The sequence below is a fragment of the Schistocerca americana genome, chromosome 11 (assembly GCF_021461395.2).
Source record: "Schistocerca americana isolate TAMUIC-IGC-003095 chromosome 11, iqSchAmer2.1, whole genome shotgun sequence".
Classification (NCBI taxonomy): Eukaryota; Metazoa; Arthropoda; class Insecta; order Orthoptera; family Acrididae; genus Schistocerca; species Schistocerca americana.
In genome coordinates this window covers 197,106,095-197,128,871 of record NC_060129.1, presented here as the reverse complement: position 1 = coordinate 197,128,871, position 22,777 = coordinate 197,106,095, and the positions used below count along the sequence as shown (strand labels likewise).

General features: G+C 42.6%; 1 protein-coding gene across 1 annotated transcript in view; it reads left to right on the top strand.

The window, feature by feature from the left end:
* LOC124553547 overlaps window positions 1-22,777 on the top strand; it is a 328,767-nt gene that overhangs the window by 146,954 nt on the left and 159,036 nt on the right. The window contains exons 7-10 of the mRNA XM_047127394.1: window positions 1,135-1,433; window positions 2,407-2,938; window positions 17,527-17,672; window positions 19,124-19,356. Coding sequence (XP_046983350.1) covers window positions 1,135-1,433; window positions 2,407-2,938; window positions 17,527-17,672; window positions 19,124-19,356 — 1,210 coding nt within the window. The remainder of the gene's footprint in view (window positions 1-1,134; window positions 1,434-2,406; window positions 2,939-17,526; window positions 17,673-19,123; window positions 19,357-22,777) is intronic.

Genomic DNA, 22,777 nt, shown 5'->3' with positions numbered 1-22,777 from the left:
CATTCATTAAAAACTGGGTGGTTTTTCTTTTTTTACATGATGCGTTTTAGCATCAAAGTCCTATCTTTTGGCGTTTAACATCTGTTTCACACAAGCAATTACATCATAATAGTGATGAGCACCTGAAGATGAGCATGCAGGGCTCAAAGTTCATTGCTATTTTAATAAAAAATGCACATTTTTCCAGTAATTTTGTTTTTCAACTTCTAGTAAAATTTTGACAGTAAAGCTTCCAAATGTACTGTGCGCTTCTTGTATCATCTGCTGTTGGAATTTTTTGGCTGTTTGTCACACTTCCACCTTTCTGAACAAATGTGTGACATCCTTCCATCAGTATGTATACTATTTGAAGTGCATAGCAAAGGGCACATTCTGTTCTACAGTATTTTAAGGTTTGTCCCTGTTTTATTTGTGTGTGTGTGTGTGTGTGTGTGTGTGTGTGTGTGTTGGTGGTCGGGGAAAGGGGAGGGGGGGTGGAGTTCTGAGAGAATGATAGCTGTGGGCACTCTCTTATCTTTATCAAAGAAATTTGATGTATATTTGATTATATTCCTTTGTCAAAGAAATATAGTAGTTTAATATTGGCCTTAATTTGTGTTTGTATGATCAGTGACCTCTCTCTCTCTCTCCCTTTTTTTTTAAAATTATGATTCAGTATTAGTAAATTAACATTCCCATTTGTTAACAAATATGGAAGTTAAATAAAACAAGGAAAAGTTATTACTACTAGAGAGATTCGAACCAGGGACTAACGGTAATCGTCTGATTACACTGTGTGTTGAGCTACTGACAAACTTGCTAAGTAGCTACAATTGTTTCGTACTTTACAGTGCTCAGATGCTTGTAATTTTTGTTTTTCTGAAGAAGAATCGTGTTTTAGTAAATGAATGTCCGAGCTCTGATTTTGCTATTCTTCAGTATGAAGAAAATCTGAAAGGGCCAGTCTGTAAAATCCCGCCGCTATAGAAAATTTCATTCCTTTTTCTCTCCGATATAAAATTGGACAAGAGAAATATCAGGAAAACTGGCCAGTTATTTAAGACAGCTTTCAATGTGGACAGTGAAATTTGTTGAAATAGTGAAGTTTCACCTGCTATTGAACGGTAAATGTTAGGATGTGTGAACCTGTTGCAGGCCCCGGGCAGTGTGGAGTGCCCCGGGATGTACCGCTGCCACACGTGTGGCGACTGGTTCGACGACAGACTGACCGGCTTGCGGCCGCACCTGCTCGACCACCCACAGCCGACTGCTGCACCACCGACGGACGCAGGGAAGGGAACGAACCCCAAGCCGGATACGAACGGAGCGTGCACAGGTGCGGAAGCGCAGGGAGACCTGTCGAGTGCGGCGACAGTCCCCAGTGGTGTGGAAGTCGCGGTTCAACCCAAAGTGGAGATTGTACCCAGATTTCTGTGTCTCTATTGTGATAAGAGGTTAGTGGCACACCTTTCCCAGTAGTTCTGGCTGCAATATGGTTGCATAAAATAATTCAGAATTTATAGAAGGCACTTTTCAATCAAAAATACGGTATCGGGTTACCTCGAATGAACTGTCTTTACTAATAAATGGCTAACCTGGTTCATGGTCCTAGTTCCATGTTGCATTCTAACAGCCAACATAAATTTGATTTTCAGTATTTTGTATAATTACTGAATTAATTTAAAACTTTAAAATGCTTCATAATCTACTCATTTAGAGGTATAATCTGTTTTTATAAGTTTATCACAATAAGTCGGGCATTACTGTTAGAAACTGTGCATATGTCTCGAGGCAGTGTAAATCACAGCACGCGAGTTACCGCGACCACAGTCGTCCAGTATTTGAAATTGAGAGCACTTAGTGATGCCAAAAAACTTTACGTGTAATTTCAAGCAGTTTGGAAAATCTTATTTGCTGACACCATCCACAAAATGATAAATGCAAAAAATGTAAATAAACATAATACTGTTCCTGCAGTAAAACTTCAAGATGACATTTTACTTTATTACTTCATTACTACAAACTTTGTTCACAACATATTTTGTGGACAATGTGCACGTATACTACTGAATGTATCTGCAAAATGTATCTGTGCGACACGTAGTTCAGGAGGTATGACATTTTATACTTAGGAGTCCAATTATTCAAAGAATTGGAGATTTGTCGGTACATTGCTAAATTATCATCATAGTTCATATATAATATCAGAATGTGTTCTCAGCTTTTAAATTAAAAAATCACATTCGGCAACTAGCTAGTAGTTAATATTCTGGAATATGCCGTATCACCACTTTGTTTTCGAAAAGCAGTGTGTGTTAGCAAGTACCTGTAGGGATCGAGACAGTCGTCAATGCGTTTGTCTCGGTCGATTTGCAGATTCGGTGCCCTTGACGGATAAGATAAAAAACAGACGTATTCTGCCTCCAGGTTTGTAACGGGGCCGCTGTGCCGGCGCCACCAGAGGAGGGTGCACATCGCCCGCGAGAACGCCGTCCGCCAGAAGCTGTCGGCGGCAGCTACGCCCGCCGCGTCCGAAGCGAACGCAAGTAAAGGAGCTGTCGCGAGTAAAGGTGCCGCCGCGGGTAAAGAACCCGTCGTGGGAAAGGAAGTCGCGACGAGTAAAGAAGTTCCCACGGGTAAAGAAGTCGCCGCGGGCGAGGCGAAACCCGGGGGCGCGGCGGAGGCCCCAGACGGGACTACCGCCCCGGCCGCGAAGAAGGAGGTCCGTCCCCGGCAGCCGCGCCCCCACCAGTGCCCGTACTGCGCCGGGGGCGGCACCGTCTTCAAGGAGCTGGCGGCACTGGTGAGGCACTACCGGAGGCGGCACGCGGACCGCTACCACGTGTGCGCACCCTGCGCCACGCGCTTCCCAACGCGAGACGAGTTGGAGGCACACGGCGTCGAGAAGCACGGCAGGAGGCCGCGCTCGTTCCGAGCAGAGGCCAGGGCTGCTGCCAAGGTGAGTTCCACTCGGACTCTACTTTCCCTCTGGCCGCTCAGAGTGTGTAACGAACTGAAGGGAAGTTTCTACAGCTACAAAATGTGTTTTTGGTGCCGTCGCGCTCTCGTTACTCTGGTCGCGTGTCGATTGTGGAATTGTGGTGAAAGTGTTTCGAACGTATGTCAGAAGGTGGAGTACAGTCTTTGTGCTGAGCAGCGGTTCCCTCTGAAGCTCCAAAATTTAAAGATATGAGAAACAGTTTTTGTTACGTACAGTTCGTGTGGTTAAAAATTTATTGCTATATCGCTGTACTTGTATTGCCACAACTAGAACACAGTGCCTCGGTGTTAAAGGCACTTGGAACAAAAAGTCCTTGTTTTCACTTAGAACATTCTTAATAAACTATTTATTGTGTAGTTTGTCTCATTTTCTGTAGTGATGCAGTGAGCAGCATAATTCCACGGTATTGGAGTACCTTCTTAATTTTTTGGATTGAAATCAGCTGTACAGGAGGCGTTCAAAAAGTTTTTCACAGTTGTCTCTAATTTTTTATTTTTTGCAGGAAGAGGTTGAAAGTTTTTTGTGAACATACTTGGAACATACATTGAGCCTACTCAATGTAGCTTCCATGAGCTGTGACACATCTGGCCCAACATTCTTTCTGTGATTTAAATGCAACTTGGTAAAATTCTGGGGATTGAATTTTACACCATCGCTTGACGGAGGAAATAAGGTCTTTCTTACTATCAAATGTTTTACTGTGTAGGTGGGCTTTCAGACGACCAAAGAGGTAAAAATCGGACAGAGCCGAGTCTGGACTGTAGGGAGGGTGAGGAACAATTTTCCAACCCATTTTCCTGATTTTCTCCCGAGTCATAAAAGGGCTGTATGGGGTTTTGGCATTGTCACGGTGTAGTCTGATAAGCTGACCCTGAAGCTGTGGTCTGTGGGTCTCGATGGCGCGTCGTAGCTTGTCCGGTGACAAACAGTTACGGTCCCAGGTAATTGTGGAGCAGGTTCCAAAATGTCAATGAAAATGACGCCACACTGATCCCAGAAGAAGGAGGCCATCACCTTTCAGCCTGCCGTTTGTGAAAGTCTCGGTTTCTTCTTCCGAGGGGAATCCGGATTGTGCCACTCCACGGGTTGGGTTTTGCTCTCAGTTGTTTCATTCTGGGTAATGATGCCGTCAAAACACTTTTTCCACTCTTCAGTAAAGGTCTTTGTGAGACCCTCACACACGTTTTTCCTCATCATTTTTCATTTCTCTCGTCAGTTATCTAGGCACCCGACGTGCACAGATTTTTCTGTACCCTAGTGACTGTACCAGTGATACCACACTACCCAATGACAAATGAGTCATTTCAGCAAGCTGTCGTGTCATCACACATCTGTCATTTTGGATTATTTGACCGGCGGTCTCCTTATTCACATCACTCACTGCCGTCGACAGTCTACCACACCGTTGATTGTCCAGTAGAGAGAAATCACCTTCTTGAAACCTCTGCAATCACTGCCAGATACTACTGCGATCCACTGTGTCCTCTTCATAAACAGGGAGCAACTTCCTGTGAATCGATGTGGGTGTCATCACCGGTCTCGAAGAGGAACTCCGTCACCGACCGTTGTCGTAACCTGACATCTACTTCATGGTTCGTTATGGCTCACCTGTAAATAAAAGAACATACTTTTATATGCCAACTTATAGCTATATGTTCCAAGTATGTTGACAAAAAATTTCATTCTTCTCCTGCAAAAAATAAAAAAAAATTAGAGACAACTGTGCAAAACTGTTTGAACGCCCTTTGTACACAACAGGGATACATCATTTTTCATTCTCCTGACAAATGTGAAATTTGGCACCTAGAAATTTTTCCATTTACTTTCTTCACGCAGACATGTCCTAAAGGTGACCTCTTAGAAGGAAATCTCAGGTTTTCTCAGTGTGATCGATTAATTGTGTGGCTCTGAGTTTTCAGCCAAGTTGTCGATTTCATTTAGGGTGTATACCGGAACTGACAATCTGGTTAAACATCTATAATCACGCTGTACTTCTGTCGCTTGTCTCCCTCCTGCAGTTTTTCTAATAAGATTTGTCTCGATCGTACACTCTTCGCGTGACATGAGTGTAGCACTGTGGCCGTAGCTGACCTGTGCTGTGGGGATCCGGCACGAGTGCTGTGGATCTTTAACATTTTCATTCAGAGCACAGGTTCAAATGAATCTCTCTCTTTAGTGTTGCCACGTGTCATATAAATACTATGGCGGGATAACAACACATTCTGAAATTACAGCCATTTCTTTTTATTTTCACTCTGCAGAGGAGTGTAAGCTAATGTTTCAACATAGAATGGTGTGTAGCATCAAGATTTCAGAAATGAAACCATTTCTGGAGCAATGATAACAGTGATAAGTGTCAGTGGCATGAGTGGTGTTCTGCTTCCCTTAGACTTTGAACATGATTTCTATATGGCAGGTGTTTCTGTGATGTCCCACCAGACTCTGTGCCCGAGAGTGTAGTGCCTCACGATGTGCGGACAACTGAAGGGATACAGTGTGAGATGCGTTTCTCATCCGGCGGTAATCTTGTTCGGAACTGTCAGAGGTGAGCAACGAACTGGCACAAATAGCACAGTTTTTGAAAGTATTAAGTGAAGTAGACTGATGACTATATGCTTTTATCTACTCTCTGGCTCTGTTTTCTATAGACTGTACACATTTATCGAAATTTGCTGGTTTTGCCTCTGAAAATTTGTAATACCATCACGTATGTGATGTTTGTAGATAATATTCGTGCAATAATTATTTTCACAACAGTCGGTACGTTTTTTTAGACTCGAGCCGGAAGGAAGCGGGCAAAACGTAGGCGTTGTCTTTATTTTTGAAGTTAATAACAGTCCCTCCCAGTTTTATGTCATGAGGGAGTGATATGTAAGAACAACCTCCATTTTACAGGTCAATAGCATGTTCGTGGAGATATGCTGCAAACATCCCCTTCCAGCTAGGGAGTGAGTGAGGGAACAGACTGTCTTTAGTGTGCAGACACAGGAGACGACATTACCTGTGTGTCTGTCATCACAATCTTCTCTGTATAAATTGTGATTGGGAAGAACGTTTTGTTTATTTCTGATTCTTCCTTATAGTATAATCAAACAGTGGGAAATCATGGACGGAATAACAACAGTATGAAAGGTTAGATGCTACTCACCACATGGAGGTGTCTAAAGGCAGATACTTATACAATGAAAACTGCTGGATATCATTCAGCTATTGGACTGAGATTGGACTGAGTCCTCATCAGACATAGAAAACAGTACTCTCACACAAGCAAGCACCCCCCCCCCTCCCCCCACCGTCTCTCTCTCTCATTCACACACACACACACACACACACACACACACACTGTAGCTGTATTTCAAGGAATTGATCTGGAGCAAAACAGAGCTGTACATGTGTTGGCAATAGTATATCATTATTCTGGGATTTGTCTTAATTTCTCTGTTAAACGTAACTAATGTTGTATGAAAATGTATGTGGATAGGGATCATGGACACCTTTTTTTGAAGAAGGAAAAGGAAAGGATTTGATAACGGTAGTTTGTCGCATTGACGACGAGGCCAATAACTGAAAGTGGGACACGAGCTCACGTTAAGGAAGTATGGGAAAGAAAATCACCTGTGTCGTTTCCAAAGGGGCCGTCCTGGCATTCAGTTTGAGCAACTTAGGAAAGCTGTATGTCTGGATAATTAGATGCTGTTTCGAACCACTACTACTGTCCCAGGCAAGAGCTGGAAGTCTTACTGGCTTGCACTCCCACTCAGAAATCTTAACATCACATTTTACTGTTCACATTGCTGATTGTCTTGTACAGTACATGGAGACCTTTTTTAAAATTGCCATACTTTTACACACCATTCATGTAATTCTTCAGAAGTAAATTGAGAACTGTGAGTATATGGGAGGAGGACAGAATTGAAACATTTGAGATGTGATAGTATATAAATATGTTGAAAAATAGGAGCTTGTCTGCAGAATCTGTGAGGAAAGGAAGATTTCAAAACATTGACGTGAAGAATGGGCGTCAAACAGAAAATTGCACTTTATTATGGCAGGTCAAGTAACTTTTATCAGATGCTGCACTGCACCTCAGACTGACACAGATACGTGATGTTATTTTTCAACTTAGTCACCAAGTCTTTGTAAACAGTGGACAGAATGTTGTACTAAGCGTTCAGTTTCTCGACGATAGAAACCTGCTCCACAGTCTTACAGCCGTTTGAGAACTGCCGTGTGAATGTCCCCGTCGTTCGAGAATCTATTTCTGCCCAGACATTATTGCAGATTGCTGAAAGTATGGAAACTGAATGTTAGGAGATCTGGATTTCCCAGTCAGTGTCACCCCACATCTGTGTTCCTCGGTCAAATGGTTCGCACTATTTCACTACTGTTGGATGCAACATTGCATTTGGTTCAAATACCACCAGAATTTCACAGTCAATCTTGTGCACAGTTCAAATATTTTGCTCGCATACATTGGAGTACATTCCGAATCACCACACCATTACAGTCGCACATTGTGATGCACCTACCACAGTAGAACTGTGGTGTGGAATGTGCACTCTCTTCTGGCAATGTGCCACTCTTGGGCAGTGGTCTTAGTGTGTGATGGTGTGGAAACTTATTTGCTGAAGTCTTCGTGTAATTACTGCTGTTTATCTGTTGCTGCTTCTGTCAAACTAAAGATTGCTATGTTAATTATGTTTACTTATGTTTTTCATGTTTGTGCTAAGATGATGTGTTGGTGCAAAGAATGTATCTACTTTTCAATTAAAGCAATAATTACTATATGTTATTTCAAAAATATTCAAATTAAAGATGAATTTAAAGTTTCATTTTATGTGTGGGGAGGTGCATTTTTAGAGATTCGCAAAACTTTAGAACAGACATGAAAAACCTATAGTTAAGATGTGCTTACTCGTTTTCTCAGGACAGAGACTACAATTTAAACGAGGCTCAGGGTATGGCACTCGGTTTGTTAAGATTTCGCCAGTGGTCACATCTACCGGAACTGGAAAATGTCGAGAAAATGTGCATTCCGCAGAGTATCAGTGTGCCTTGAAATATGGGGCATTGCCGTCCCAGGAAGAACAACACGGGAATAAATAATGGTGCGACTACGACATTACTTCACAGTTTGGTGAGAGTCCGGGCAGCAAATACACACGACGCAGCTTCCGGCTTTGGGAGGAAGCAGCTGGATCAATAATGAGAATGTTGTGCATAAAATGGACTCAACAGATCAGCAGAACATCTGAATGCACACCATAAAATATAGTTAACACACACGAATTACAACATTGTTAACACTAGTTGATGTGCGATGGAAAAAATTCCTTATTTTGCTGTCATTACTGTGATTTTTACTACGAAGCCACTCTCAAATTGACGTTTTGCGTAATGCATCAAAATAGATGTACTTATGTTAGTTTTTTAACACTAACCGAACCAGATTAATTAATGTAGCTGTGTGGCAGAAGTACTAGCAATCAAATAATAGTAAAGAAGCATAACAAAGGGAGAAAATGTTAGTAGTTTTCATTTAGGCCTAATTTTTCAATTCTCAATAGGAGTAGTAATGTAAACAGTCCTCATCACTTGCCGTTGACAGATTACCCGAGCAGTGTCGTGCAAAACAGTCCGTAACAGTGACAGCAGACTGTACTGATATTGTGTACGCTTTTGTTGAGACAGTTTTCTGAATCTGACGGCTGCAGTATCAACTACCAATCTACATTTTGCCTACATTTACTTACGTTTTACGGTAGAATAAACGAAAGCCTGCTGAAAGTGCTGTAACGTCACCAAAATGTGTACAGAGAAAAATGAGGAACTGGGTTTTGCTCAAAGAGGACTCCCCGATACCTATCTGTTTCCCGAGCGAGCACAGACACGTGTAGTGAGTTGCACAGAGAGAAACTCCTCGAGGCGAATATTGCTGTAGCGTTCCAGGGAGGTGCCGACCCGACCCGGCCCGCACGAAGGTGTCACCGCCGGGTACGGTGGTGTAAGAGAATGTTGCGTACAGGTCCCGAGGATCCCGCCGGCGGTGCCCGCCAACACGTGCGCCGCCTGTGCCAAGACGTTCTCCACCGCGCCGAACCTGACGCGCCACGTGCGGGTGGCGCACCCGGGTGCGGAGCTGCCGCGGCCGCGGCCCGGCGGAGAGGGCGCGGCGCCGCCGCAGTCGAGCTCTCCGGGGGGTGGCGGAGCGGCGACGGCGACGGCGCGCCTGTCGTCCGCCGGCGGCAGCTCGGCCACGAGCCGCAGCCAGAGCCCCGTAGCCACGGTGACTGCTGCACGGCTTTTGTCGACAGCTCACAGCCTCTGTCTGCTTGTCGCACTGCTTCCGATTGCCGAGCACTCGTTCGCATTTCCCACACCGCCGTGGGTCGGGCGCCGCTGCTGACGTAAAAGTCTGCCTCGACTGCACCTCTCTAGTTGTACCGCAGCCGATTTCCGACTGACGAGTCTTTTGTGGGGTGTCTGAAGAGCTCACTTTCACTGCCGAATCTCCCGACGAAACGAGGAAATCCGTTATAGTGCAGTTTATTTTACCGACAACTGTGCAGTTTGTAATCGTAATTAATAGCAAAAACTGAAACTTCAGAAGAATTCAATAATAGACAAAAATGTTCGAGCAAATGCGGATCTACAAATGAGCCATTAGCATGATAATTGCACGTGTTTAAAGACTGCCGCCGTCTTCTTGTCGAATCGTTACCTTAGTACAAATGTAGTTGGAATGTAAACCTTTTGATAGAGCTCCCGTGTAGCTGGGCTCGACTCTCTCGAGGCCTAACTTAAGGAGGCCTTTGCAATTTACTATACGCTCACGCCCGAGTGTTCCATTTGTCTTCTTCAGTTTTGTTGCAATACTCCCATTTGTCTACAGTGAGATGCAGATTCCTTCATATGCTCGTGCTGCTCTGGTTCCTCAACTGTATCAGTGTGAATAATGTACACTTTGCTTTTGAAATCTGGACAAGACTATACAATTTATTGCTCCAGTGCTTCAACTGCATCATTGTGAATGACTGGATGGAATGGTCTATATTTCAGGTACATTTCTACTACAGCAATATTTCGTACTGAATTCAGTGATGTCTATGATGGCTCAGCAGCACATATTCACTCTTATTCCGTGAATGGCTCGTTTGCAGACCCGTGTTTACTAGAATATTTTTCCTCCTGTCTTTGCTGATTACTTTCTTCAGGCAGTTTTGAACAGTGGCAATATGTTTCGCAAACTCCGTAATGCAGTACAGCTTTCGGTTCTTTTATTGTACTACCATCATCTGGTAGCTGTACATTGTAATTGGAACACGCATCATAAATACAACTGCAGTGACAAAAATAAAATGTAAATGAGAACAGCACTACACTTAGTACTTCGAAACTCGAACAAATATACCTTACACAATACAAATATGGAAACACAGGAATGCAGCAATTCCTTTGTTTCCATTTTTGTAATATGTAAGGCGTATTTATCAAGTGTTGTGCAATATATTGTTCTTCTCGTTTACAGTTTATTTTTGGCATTGTAGTTATATTTGTGCCAACGGCCTTGCCGCATTGGTAACCATTTCCCGTCAGATCCCTGAAGTTAAGTGCTGTCGGGCTGGGCTAACACTCAGATGGGTGACCATGAGAGAGAGAGAGAGAGAGAGAGAGAGAGAGAGAGGAATGAAAAGATGTATCAAGAAACAAGTAAACAACCACAACATGAAGCAAGAACAGTTTCTACAAGCAGACAGGATGGACAGACAGAGAACAATGAGAAAATGTCTCAAAAAGGAACAAGAAGGTAAGAAAGAGACTGGAGGTGAGGCAACGGAACTGTGGTTCACTTGAGTGCAGCTGGTCTGGAAGGGAGAGGGAATGCCACAAAGTCAGTGGGGAAGAAGTGCAAAATGTGGAAATTTCTCTCACACCACACTTGGGCAACCGCAGAGGATTAATGGGTGGTGGTAGTGACGACGACGATGATGGTGATGATGACAAAAAAGGACACGAGCAAAGTGTTACAGAAATAAGATCATTACAATATCCAGTATATAAAAATAACATCGGCATACTTCATTTAAAAAAATCATACAGTAACATAACTCAAGAAATATGCAATATTAGAAGCCTTTCCGCTATAGAGAATACATTGAAAGGATTTGCATTATGAAAAATTACAAGCAGTTCTAGTAAACAGTATGTTTATGCATCTACTCCACATTGGGAAGAATTATCGCCTTGCAGGCATATGAATACTTTCTGATTGATTTTTACGTTTCCCAATGGATAACAACGTTTTTAATACTGAAATATATAGATTTTACGACTGTTTTTTGTTAAAGATCTTTGGGCTTAATTTCGCACTGTGCGTTCATTGTGAAACGCATCGCGACATTTGCTAACGTGTCTGTCTAATTTTTTGTATGTGAGGTTGTTTCACTGTATTTCCCATAATCAACTGATTTTAAGTAATCAGTGTTTCATTATAAACCAAATATGAATGTATTGGTTCTAGATAGTTGGATATCGTTTTGACCCTATTTCATCTATTTTTCACTTGTGTACTACCTTAAGATACCGAGCAGACTCGTAGATTTGAAATCTGCTGTGGTACAGTAAAGGATGTGCAGTTGAGGTGGAATTTTGCTGCTGAGCACTTAGTTTTGTTTGGGCACACTTCAGGGGCCTTGCGAGACAGGCACCGAGCTGCATTTTGTTGTCGATGTAATGTGTTTTCAGTTCCGAATTCCCTGTTTCACTTCTGTATGCCAGTTTCTTTTGTACAATAGTCTGAATTTATTTCATTTTACTTTCTTTCTTACAGTAGTCTCCTGGCAGTCTGTGCGTCATAAAATTTAATATGTCCACTGAACAAAATGGTTTGCATGTCTTTTTTTTAAGTTGTTGGTAAATTTCCAATAATTCCCAGTCTAATTAGCTCGTACATAAAATTTGAGCTGTGCAGCTGAATGTCACTGGCTTCTTGCACTTATATTTTGGCCAAGTACTGTGGGAATTGGTGCTACTCATTGCTCTTAACGAAATATTATCCGCCTCGCCATTCTGCTCGTATCGACATTATTTGGTATCTGTGGGATAGCGACTCGTTCTTTTTTGGTACGGTATGCGTTGAAACTTCACATCTTGTATAATGCTGGCGACTGACATCAGCATTCGTGTATAGTATAAATATTTAAAATTTGTTTTAAAATTGTCAACACTTCTGATTTGGTATAACTCAGATGTTCAGTTGGTTTCACAAAAGCACATATAGTGTGCAGATGTGCTCGATCTGAGCTCTTGTAAACGACTGCCATAGTTAAATGACAGAACGTACGAGACTTGGAAGCAGCAGCAAGTACTTTCGGTGATAAGTTTTGTTTGTTCCGCAATTGATACTGTGCAACCCACGATTATGTGGAAGGCTTACTTTTTTCCCCTCTCGATTCACGAGTTATTTATTTTTGTGGCTCTCTTTTCGATTATTAACTTATTGCCTATCACTAACATAACTAATAAAGATGTTGTTGTGCATAATTGTAGAGATATAAACAGTACCATTATGCACATCGTCCTGAAACCCAGGTCTCAAAAATAAATAATTAGCAAATTGAGCGACGTAAAAAGTGTATTTTTCCAGTTACTACTTGGTATTGTTTGTGAATGTTCTAAGTTGTTGGTATCTCTCGGTCATTCTTCTAGTTGACGGACATTGTGTTACCACCTCAACCCACCATTTCCGATACGGTACGGTCGAGCATCATTTGTGCACGACGCACTGGCACAGCTTAATGTGAGAACTTGTAAAATCACAGACTGATCACTATCGACTTCCGATGTTAACAAATTGTGGGATTCGAGTTTACAGTTGGTGTAACTCGTTTAGTAGATGCCGTACCTGTACCCTTGAGGTCCTCAGCCTGTCTCTCAAACTCCTCTCACTTTAGTGCATGCTAATTTGCTTGGTGTATTTTGTGAAAAGTTTTGTTTATGTTTTTGGTGACTCACTCTGTGATTACAACATAACATTACATGAGATGATGCCCATAATATATCAAAACCAATAATGTGAAATGTTTGCTTTGTGAAGTAGACTGAACAGATGTTCAGATGTTTGTCAGTTAATCTTTGGTTTACTGTGGTGTACATTTTGGCTTTCAACATCTGCAGATAGGGAGAAAGTACACTTGGCCACAGATGTTGGTAACTGTGAAAGTTTTGAGATATCAAAAAGCAAAGAACATAAAACGGTTTTTGTCGCTGTATTGTCATAGTACTTGATATGAAACTTCGCAAGTTCTCATTTTTTGCTAACTGTTCATTTTTTTTACTGTGTGGGTATGCAGCTGCATTAAATTTCTTGAAAAAAAGAAAGTCTTTTCTTGTCTCAGAATATTTTTATTTTAGATAAATATTTAGTTTTATTAGCAGTTCGCTCATTTCACCCTCCCCCTCCCTCCTCCCTCCCCCAACCCTTAGGCATCATCGAGATATATCGCATGAAAGAACCTGTCAGAAGAGGTGGTATCATAAATGCACAGATGGGAGCTTCTGTATTAAGAACAAAGACATTGACCACACCTTTTTTTTTTTTAATTCTAAAGATTTAAAGATGTATTTCAATGTTTAACTTGTCACGCCTTGGTCTGACCTGCGAGTTGTTAACTATTACTGTAATCCGGGCTGCTGGGGGGCTTTTGTGTGACAGAGATTTGGAGATCAATTCCAGATTTGACTGTTCCACGAGATCAGGGTCATCTGTGGTGCCTTCATCTAAATCTACATCTACACAGTTACTCTGCTATTTGCAATAAAGTGCCAGGCAGCCTTCATCACGCTCTGGAGCAACTCGGGTGGCAGTGAGGAGCATTTCGATGATCGACGTTCTCAAAGTTGAGAGAAGCTGGTATCAAATTGCAACAAGGGGAACCAAAACAGATCAAATCACAAAATAGAACTAAATGTGCACACATGTTGAACTTTTCTTGTCCTACATATGGAAGCTCACCTCTTCTCCATTTGATTTCATTTGCTGGGAATATACGACACCTTTACATGTCGAGTAACATCGGCCAGCAAAACCTTATAGAACAAGAGATAGTAACAAGAATTCGAGCTGGGTGAAGATGTCTAGGAGCTATGCACATCATCATAAGATTGAAGTTACTATGTAGGTTGGCAAAAATAAAAATATGTGAGACCATCACAAGCCAATAGTGTGCTATGCAAGTGAGATGTGGACCATGACAAAGAAAACAGAGAAAAAACTCATCACTTTTGAAAATAAAGTACTGAGAAAAATATATGGACCAGTGAAAGAAAATGAACAGTGGAGGATAAGGAAAACCAGAGGACTCACACAGGTATACACACTGCCTGACGTCATAGCGAGTGTGAAAATTAAGAGACTAAGATGGGACTGACGTGTGAGGAGGAGAGGGGTAATAAAGGCTGGAATGGATGGAGGAGCTGAAGGGGAGAGACCACTGGGATGGCCGAGAATGAGATAGAAGGACAATGTCGTGGGAGACGTACTGATACTGGGTCTGGGAGATGAAGATGAAGATGCAGATGACAGGAAAGGGTGGAAGGCTGGACTGAGTGAGGCCAACGACCGGCTGCAGTTTGTGTGGCCAGTGTAAGTAAGTAAGTATGTACATGTTGAGTACAAGGTATGGTCTTCTACAGAGTTCTTACGAAGTCCATTAAACATTTAAAAAAATTGTTATACGTAAATGGCTAAACATTGTGTGACAAATGATACCTGCTGGCAAAGTAGTTGAGACAAATGCCGACAGTGGTGTGCCACTGACCTTAGTTGCTAAAAATGGTGGCGAACTGAGGGGAGAGAGCATTTTGTGTGCTAGAATTTGTCTGTTCCCTGTCAGTGGTGAGTCGGCGCGGGCCTGGGCAGTACTGTTGGTTTTTCGCAATGTTTTATGTTGCTCTTAGTACAAATTAATGAAACACACTTTTCATGGTCATCTAAAATTCCACTTTAAAAATCATTTTGCTTGTAATGGAAAATGATTTGACACCTTGTCAGCTCTGGGGGTCACATGAAAGTGTTGATGAGCAGCATTTGGCTGGCTGACTCCAGCTGCACTTAAAAAAACAAAATTGCAAGTATCTGTCGAAACACCAGAGAAAATGTGCCCCTGATGACCCATAGGAGAGAAACTGTGTGTGTGTGTGTGTGTGTGTGTGTGTGTGTGTCCGTCCGTCCGTCCGTCCTTTTTGGTGCTTCAAATTTGACGATTCTTCTGTATGTGTGTGAAGTTTCAAAACATTATAACAGATTGCAGAGCTTTAGTGACCCTTCAAAATGACATCCATGCGAAATAGTCATTACGAGCAATGTGCTGTGGTGACCCAGAGTGAGTGGAGCCACTACGGTGTAAAGGTAGGTGGACTTGCGGGTTGTGGAGGCAGTGGTGGTGGCAGCCAGAGGTGGCTAGGGAAACTCAGCTGCAAAATATATCGTCATTTATTTAGTCTCGTGGTACTATGTTGAAATGCTGCAATGCCACTGGATACACCCCCTGCAGGTGTACATCTGTCAGTGGTGCCGTTGACATCGGAAGGTCAAGTCAGCGGGCTGGCCATTTGACGTCCGTGTCCCAGTTTTCTGGCACTGTTGCTCACTCGGCAGCACTTGCCCGAGTTAGGTCTGTGTGGCCAGAGTGAGCAGTGCCAGTGATATTAACGTCTGTCAAATTCTCTCGGGTCTATCACTAACGGATTAGAAGCTCACCCCGGTCGAAACTGCAGGCAGCAGTATTGCCCCGTCTCAAACTGCTTCCCTCCGAGGCTGGCATTCGGTGGCTGCTGTGGAGCCTGGGGTCGCCTCATCTGTCGTCTCATTCTAGGCCACGGATGGGGGCTTAGAATTGTGAACTGGTCTGGTTGAGACAGCTTCGCGGACTGGCGCCGGCCTCTGGGTGCCCCCTTGCGAGGTAAGACTTGCGTCGATCCGATATTGCAGGAGGCGCTGTCAGACTGTGCACAAGTGTGCTAGACTTATAGGATATTTATAGTGATTAATTGGTCACTTGTCGTGTCGGTACATTGCTTCCAGGTACGTGCAGCTCCTCACTGTTGTGTCCTGACAGTGTGGAAATACTCTGCAGCCCGGTTTGAAGTTGCATTGCGATTCTGCAGTGCCACTGGGGTAACACGGCTCGGTCCGGCTGCTGCGTGATTTACGAATGGGCTCATGTGACTAATTACGTATCGGCACCTGCCCACTTGCCCCACATACGGTTGCAATGGAGCTGCTGCTTGGAGAGTAATGCTCAAAATTAGCGACGGCATTACGGGGCTGTAACTGAATTTTCGGTTGCGGAAAAAGACACTCTGGTGAATGTCTGTAATGTTTGTGTGTGCAGTGTACGGTAATAACATAGTTGACGGGAGTACTGTCAGGTGACGAGTAAAGGGAGTTACAGCATCAGGAAGTGCAGAAGCAGAGTTTCGCCATTGGCCGTGTTCGGGACGTCCTTGTCACAGCCACTGCCCCCAGTGTGGTGAATCTTGCAGTTGCCCTTATTTGAGCAAACCGGTGCATCACAACTCTACAGTTGACTCTACAACTATGAGTGAGCGTTGGAAATCCGCGCAGTGACTGGATATTTAAAGGTGTGGATGGGATCACAAGATTGAAAGAAAAGCCATTTCATCTTAACTGTTATATCAGTTGGAGACCAACGGAGAGACCATTCTGTCACAAATCGTTACAGGTACGAAACCTGGATGTGCCTCTTTGACTTGGAAACAAAAGGGCCGTCACTGGAGTGGCAACATCCTAAATCCCCATAAAAGAAGAAATTCGAGACAGCTCCCTCTGCTGGCAAAAGTTGTGATGACACTCTTTGTGTGATAGTGATGGCATCATTCTTGTGGGAGTGTTGCCAAAGGGGTCAGCCATCGATTCAGAGACATACGTGAAGGTTCTGAAGAAACTCGAGACCAATTTCTGATGTGTTCAGTCTCACAGGAATCCGAAGGAAAGAAATCTCGCTTCTACACAACGGTGAACACTCGCACGAGAGATTCAGGGACTGGGGAACACATTACCGAGTCGAGTCAGACGTCGCTGCCTCACCCACCCTGTAATCCGATCTGGTGCCCTGTGGACTTACCATCTGTTTTGACCAGTTAGATTCCTTACATCACGGAACACGCTTGGCAGAGAGTGAGAGTGTGGGTGTAATTTGTACAGTGAGAATGTGGCAACGGGTGCAGGACAACAGCTTTCACCAAAAAAGAATGTTTGGGGGTGGGGGGTGCGAATGTGGGTCATTATGTTTTGAACGACACTAGTAAGTGGGTGAAAGTCTAAAGTACTTTTGTCCCTAAAAATTAGTTTCAGAATTATTTGTGCCCTAAATGAACATTTCTATAGCAGTAATATTAGATGTGGACTGACGGTTTACCCACAAAATTCTTATCGATGTCCACATCGGTGAAAGGAATGTGTAGTTTTGTAGCCCAGTTGTGCCCAATAATAGTTTTTGGCACAGTTCTCACTCGTGTCGCAGGCCGTGTCCTCGAGTGCCGGGGACTCTGACTACCAGACGGCAGGTTCCTCGTCGTCGGCGCCGGGCGCCTCCTGCCAGAAGCAGAAGAAGATCAAGAAGCTTCCCGTCTCCGTCTTCACCACTACCACCAGGTACGGCAGTGGAAGGTATGAGCGAGGACAGAAATTGGATAATTTTGAACTCTTTTCATCGCATATTCTTATAGTCTTCTTCACCACTGTACTATTACCAAATTATAAAATACAAAATAAAATGCAGCTGTTAGATATATTTATTTTTGCACATTATAGGTCTATTTCCCGTACAAACAATTTATTTGCCAAGTAACAGAAAATGTGCTATTGAGAGATGTGAAAGAAGAGTACATCTGCTGTGGAAAACAGATGGATGATGATAGGAGTAAATGTGTGAAAGAATATAAGATGATGAAAATTGTAAGAGAGACACAGTGCACGAGCACGTGAACGACACGTGATATCTGTGAACACTATTGATCGTTATGTACATATCTCTGATGTGTAGTTTGTGCACATCAGTTAAACAATTTGTAATTCCTTACCACTCTGATAGTCAACAGGATACTTTGATTATGAGTGTCATTCTTATGCTCACGTACTGGGTGTGTGTATTTAGCATTGGATATCACCACTTTCAGGTTCCTAAATTCTTTCATTTATGTAATTGGATCATCATTTACATTCTGCAAGGGCAGCTGTACTCTTTTTCACAAATATCAACAGTATATAGCTCTGACATAGGGTTTGTACACTAATGGTTTCAACTACAAATGAATTGTTTGCATTGGAAATGGACCTGTAAAGCTTCAAAATGAACATATTTAGAGGCTTTATTATTGCCTTTATACTTTGTCTAAACCATTTTGCAAATAATTAACTTCAATTTATTGTAACCACTGAAGGCCTTACTTCAGCTTTTATTTTGCTTTACGAGGCAGCTTTCAAATACAGATGTGGTATCCAACATTAACAAAACGTAATTTGATGACCTATGTGGAATTGTATTTAAGACAAATTTGTGTCCTGTGAAAACAGGAATTTATTCCCACATACAAGTCAAATTTCCTTATATAAATATCTTTATATTGTATAAATTAAAGTCTCTCACTGCCGTTTTCTGTTTGTGTGTTAAGGGTAATCTCAGGAATTACTGTAGGGATTCTGATACGGTTTCCACTAATAGATAGGCTTATTCATGAGGGAGATTTGTGTGTATACTCACAATTTATTACCATTATGCCAGAGAAGCTGTCCGGCAATAGGTACGTAGTGCTACCTGTATGAAGCCAGGGAGGGTCATTAGCACATTAACAGTCAGACTGATTTTGGAAACATACGTGCAGTGCTTTTATACACTTGTAGATGTTCTGATTGTTATTGTATTGAAAATGGTCTAGTTAAGAAAAATAAATTTCAAAGTAACAATTCGATGTGGTACTATAAATGCAACAGCCCACAATGTTTTTGAACATTAGAAAATACAGTAAGACTATCTAAATGAATACAATGAAAATAATGTGAAGAACTTATTTTATTTATATCTTACCCTTTACGCACTTCTTTTCTACAATGGTACGCAGGTCGATGACGGAACAGTCTTCGGCACGAGCTGTCGAGGTGGAACTGGCATTCTTCAGCAGAGTGTCGGACAACATCCGCTACAACCTGCTGCACCACCTGGACGGCAAGCTGGAATGCTCGGCTGCTGACAGAGACGTCAAGTGTGTGAAGACGGCTGCCGACGAACGCCGGGAATCCACTGCGGATGTGGGCTCTGCCGGTGGCGAAGGGTGTCCGGAGTCTGCAAACTCGGGTGAGAATGACAGAATCTCCGTTGCACGATGTAGCCGAATTTCTGTTACAGTTTTTCAATTTCCATCAGTTTCCTTGACTGTTTTTCCATGCGGTAAGTGCTGCTGTATCAAATTTTGCATTCTAGTTCCTTAAGCTGATGAAAGGAACATAAAGGTACATGCTTTCTCCCCTATTTGTTAAATTTAATGCACAAATTCAGTTTATTTTATTATTTTCTGCTTATTTGCTGCAGTATTTTAAAACTGACATTTAAAAAATATTCGGCAGAAATGATTAGTAAGGGTATCGCGTAAAGTAGATAACGGTACGCACCACAAATCCTCGTTAAGAATGTCAACTTTCCTACTTTCTCTTTTCAATACATTTACTCCTTAACACATTTTGTTTTTGTTGCTGATAGTAAAAGTCAGTTTGAACTTAACTGTGCTGCTCAAAGTCACAACACAAAGAACAAAAATAATTTTCATTTTGACATTGGCTCCTTATCTGGGGTCGAGGGTGGAGTCATGTATTCTGGCGGCACCGCGGAGCGAGAATTTTAATAAAAAACAGTCCAAATTTCAATAATGTATTTATTTGTAATTCTGGCAACTGGTTTGTCTGTAAAACCATCTTCGGACCAGAGGTGTCAGATGACGTGAGGAGCCAGTTCGCGGTGCCGCCATTAGTACGTACCGGTATCTGTTACAGCTATCTGTTACAGCTGCTCAGTTACAGAAAACTGACGGGTGTGGTTTGTGCACGAAGACACACCAACTCATTTTCTGCACTTTGTATGACAGCACCTACACAAACTTTTAGTGACGGTCACGGAGGTCAAGTAGTGTGACCTACTTTTTCACCTAGCCTTAATTTCTTTCTGCTTTATCTGTGGAGACATGCATTAGTGTATTGCACACCCAAGCACAGTGTACACATGTTGCAGGAGTATCCACCCCTGTACACATCCCCTCCCCCTCGCCCCCACTGTCGATGTTTACTGCTCCTCTTCCCTCCCCCCTCCCTTCCCCACTGATCAGTCATCTGACTGGCTTGATGTGACCTGCCACAAATTCATCTCCTGTCTTCATCTCTATCACTTGTACGCAAAATTCTCAGTTATTTGATGGATGTATTCCAATCTCTGTCTTTCCTTTCTACAGCTCCCACTAGTTCCATGGAAGTTACTCCCTGATGTTGTAACACATCCTGTTATCTTGACCCTTTCAGCAAAGAAACTCTTTATTTATTGTCTAATAAGTCCACCTAATTTTCAGTGTCCTGCTGTAGTATCACATCTCAAAAGGGTCTATTCTCTTCTTTTCCATTCTCCCCACAGTCCGCAATTCCCTACCATAAAATGCTGTGATTCAAATGTACATTCTCAAAAATTTTTTCCTCAAATGAAGGCCAATGTTTGGTACTACGAGACTTCTTTTGGTCAGGATTGGCGTGTTTGCCCCTTCTGTTCTGCTTTTTATGTCCTCTTTGCTACATCTCTAGTGTGTTATTTTGCTTCCAAGGTAGCAGGCTTCCTTTACTTTGTCAGGATCACAATTTTGTCTTTCTTCAGTTTATTCTCGACCCATATTATTTGCTCATCAGACAGTACATTCCAGTCAAAAGGTTGTGTAATTCTTCTTCACTTTCATTGGGAGTAGCAGTGTCATGAGTGAATCATATCATTGATATCCTTTCAACTTTAATTGAACTTTTCCTTTATTTCTGACATTGCTAATTCCGTACATGTGACAAAATCTGAGGGCAGCTTGGGTCGTGGTTGAGAAGGAATGCTGAAGGATGTCAAGAATGCAGGGTAATTGTATAGGGCACCTCCTGCAGTGTGAACAGGCAGATGGCCCAAATCAGAGAAATTATGCAGGGTTGCTACAAGTTCTGGATATTGGGGAATATCAGGGAATTTTTACGTGTCAGGGCAATATTAGGGAAATTTGAAAAAAATCTAGCTTTTGTCTCAGTGGATGAAATGGATTGTTTACTGAGATGTCGTGCATCGTTGCTGGCTGGGTGCAGCCGAATACGTGAGCTCCTTCCCTATTCCCTCATTCTTATTGCTTCTTCCCTTTGTGCCACTCCCCTCAGCTTGCAGTCAGTGCTAGCCTAGCAGCTGCCGACGAGAGGAAGGGAGGCGTGAGGAGAGGTTTGTTTTGATCTGATTCTCTCCTGTGTGTACGAGTTGTGTCCGAGTGACTGTGTGTGAATGTGTCTGCGCTCTCGTTTTCTGACAAAGGCTTTGGACAAAAATTTAGTTGTGAGAGTTTCATTGTCTTTTCTATGTGCCTGTCTCCAGCTCAGTGATTATCTTTACGGTGAGTTGCTACCTGTCCTTATTAGTATTGATTTTCAGAGTATTCATGCAAGTTATCTGTTGCACAGATTGGTCACTGTGGTTTCATTTCGTCAACAAGGTGTCTGTGATATGTAAATAGCTGGTCATACCATTGGACTTCCGTGACGGGCCGGAACTGCTGGCCATTTTCGAGGGTATCTCTAATGGATCTGAGGCCCATCATTTCCCACTAATGTGCAGGCCCTGCCCGTCTGATCTGGTCTCACTGATCTGCCTGGAGGTCGTGTGTGTGTGTGTGTGTGTGTGTGTGTGTGTGTGTGTGTAATGCGGCAGATTTTCGTGGTTTATCCACAGACTCGGGACTGTGGTGCTCCTCGGCTGGCCAGAGGCCGTGGGGAATGGATTTCAGGAATTGCGACTGTCTCACTGCAAGAACATTGTACAGTGCGGCATTTTATAGACATTTTATTTATTCTAGTACATTTTGGCACTTTGAAAGTACTTTATATATTAGAAAGTACAGTTGATAAGAGGAAGATAATAGTGGCAGTCACTGGCAGTTTGTACACTATATACTCACATATTTCGTGAAAGAAAAACCACACAATACCTGTAAAATAATAGACATAACTCAGTGGGCAATAACCGACAATAACAAACGTACAACTAACATTTTATTGGCCCTCACCTGTAGTGTCGGTTTACGCAGCTCTTCCTTGCCTTTTACACTTCTTTCAAGAGGCCTAGTTTTTTCTGAGGTTATTTCTGAAATCAGTAAAGGTATTTTAAATCTGTCTTGCGATTCCAATGTAACGTGTATTTTTGTCACGAAATGTGTTTTGTTTTACTGAAGGGAAAAGAAAAAAGAATCTGTGGTCTTAATGAAACATATATAACATTTGACTTGCTGTCTCCATCTAAAAACAGTTCATTGCAAAAGATGTTGATGTTAGTATTTAAGATCTTTGTTCACACGTATAGAAATACAGAAGTCCTTACATTTTTTTGTCAACTTACATCTTTTCTTACCCCTGAAATCTCAAGATTTGTCTCCCCAGAGGGCCAACAGCTCTTCGGTGAGCATGTGAGTGGCGTGCATTGGTCCCTGAGCTATTGCAGCCTTTATTCT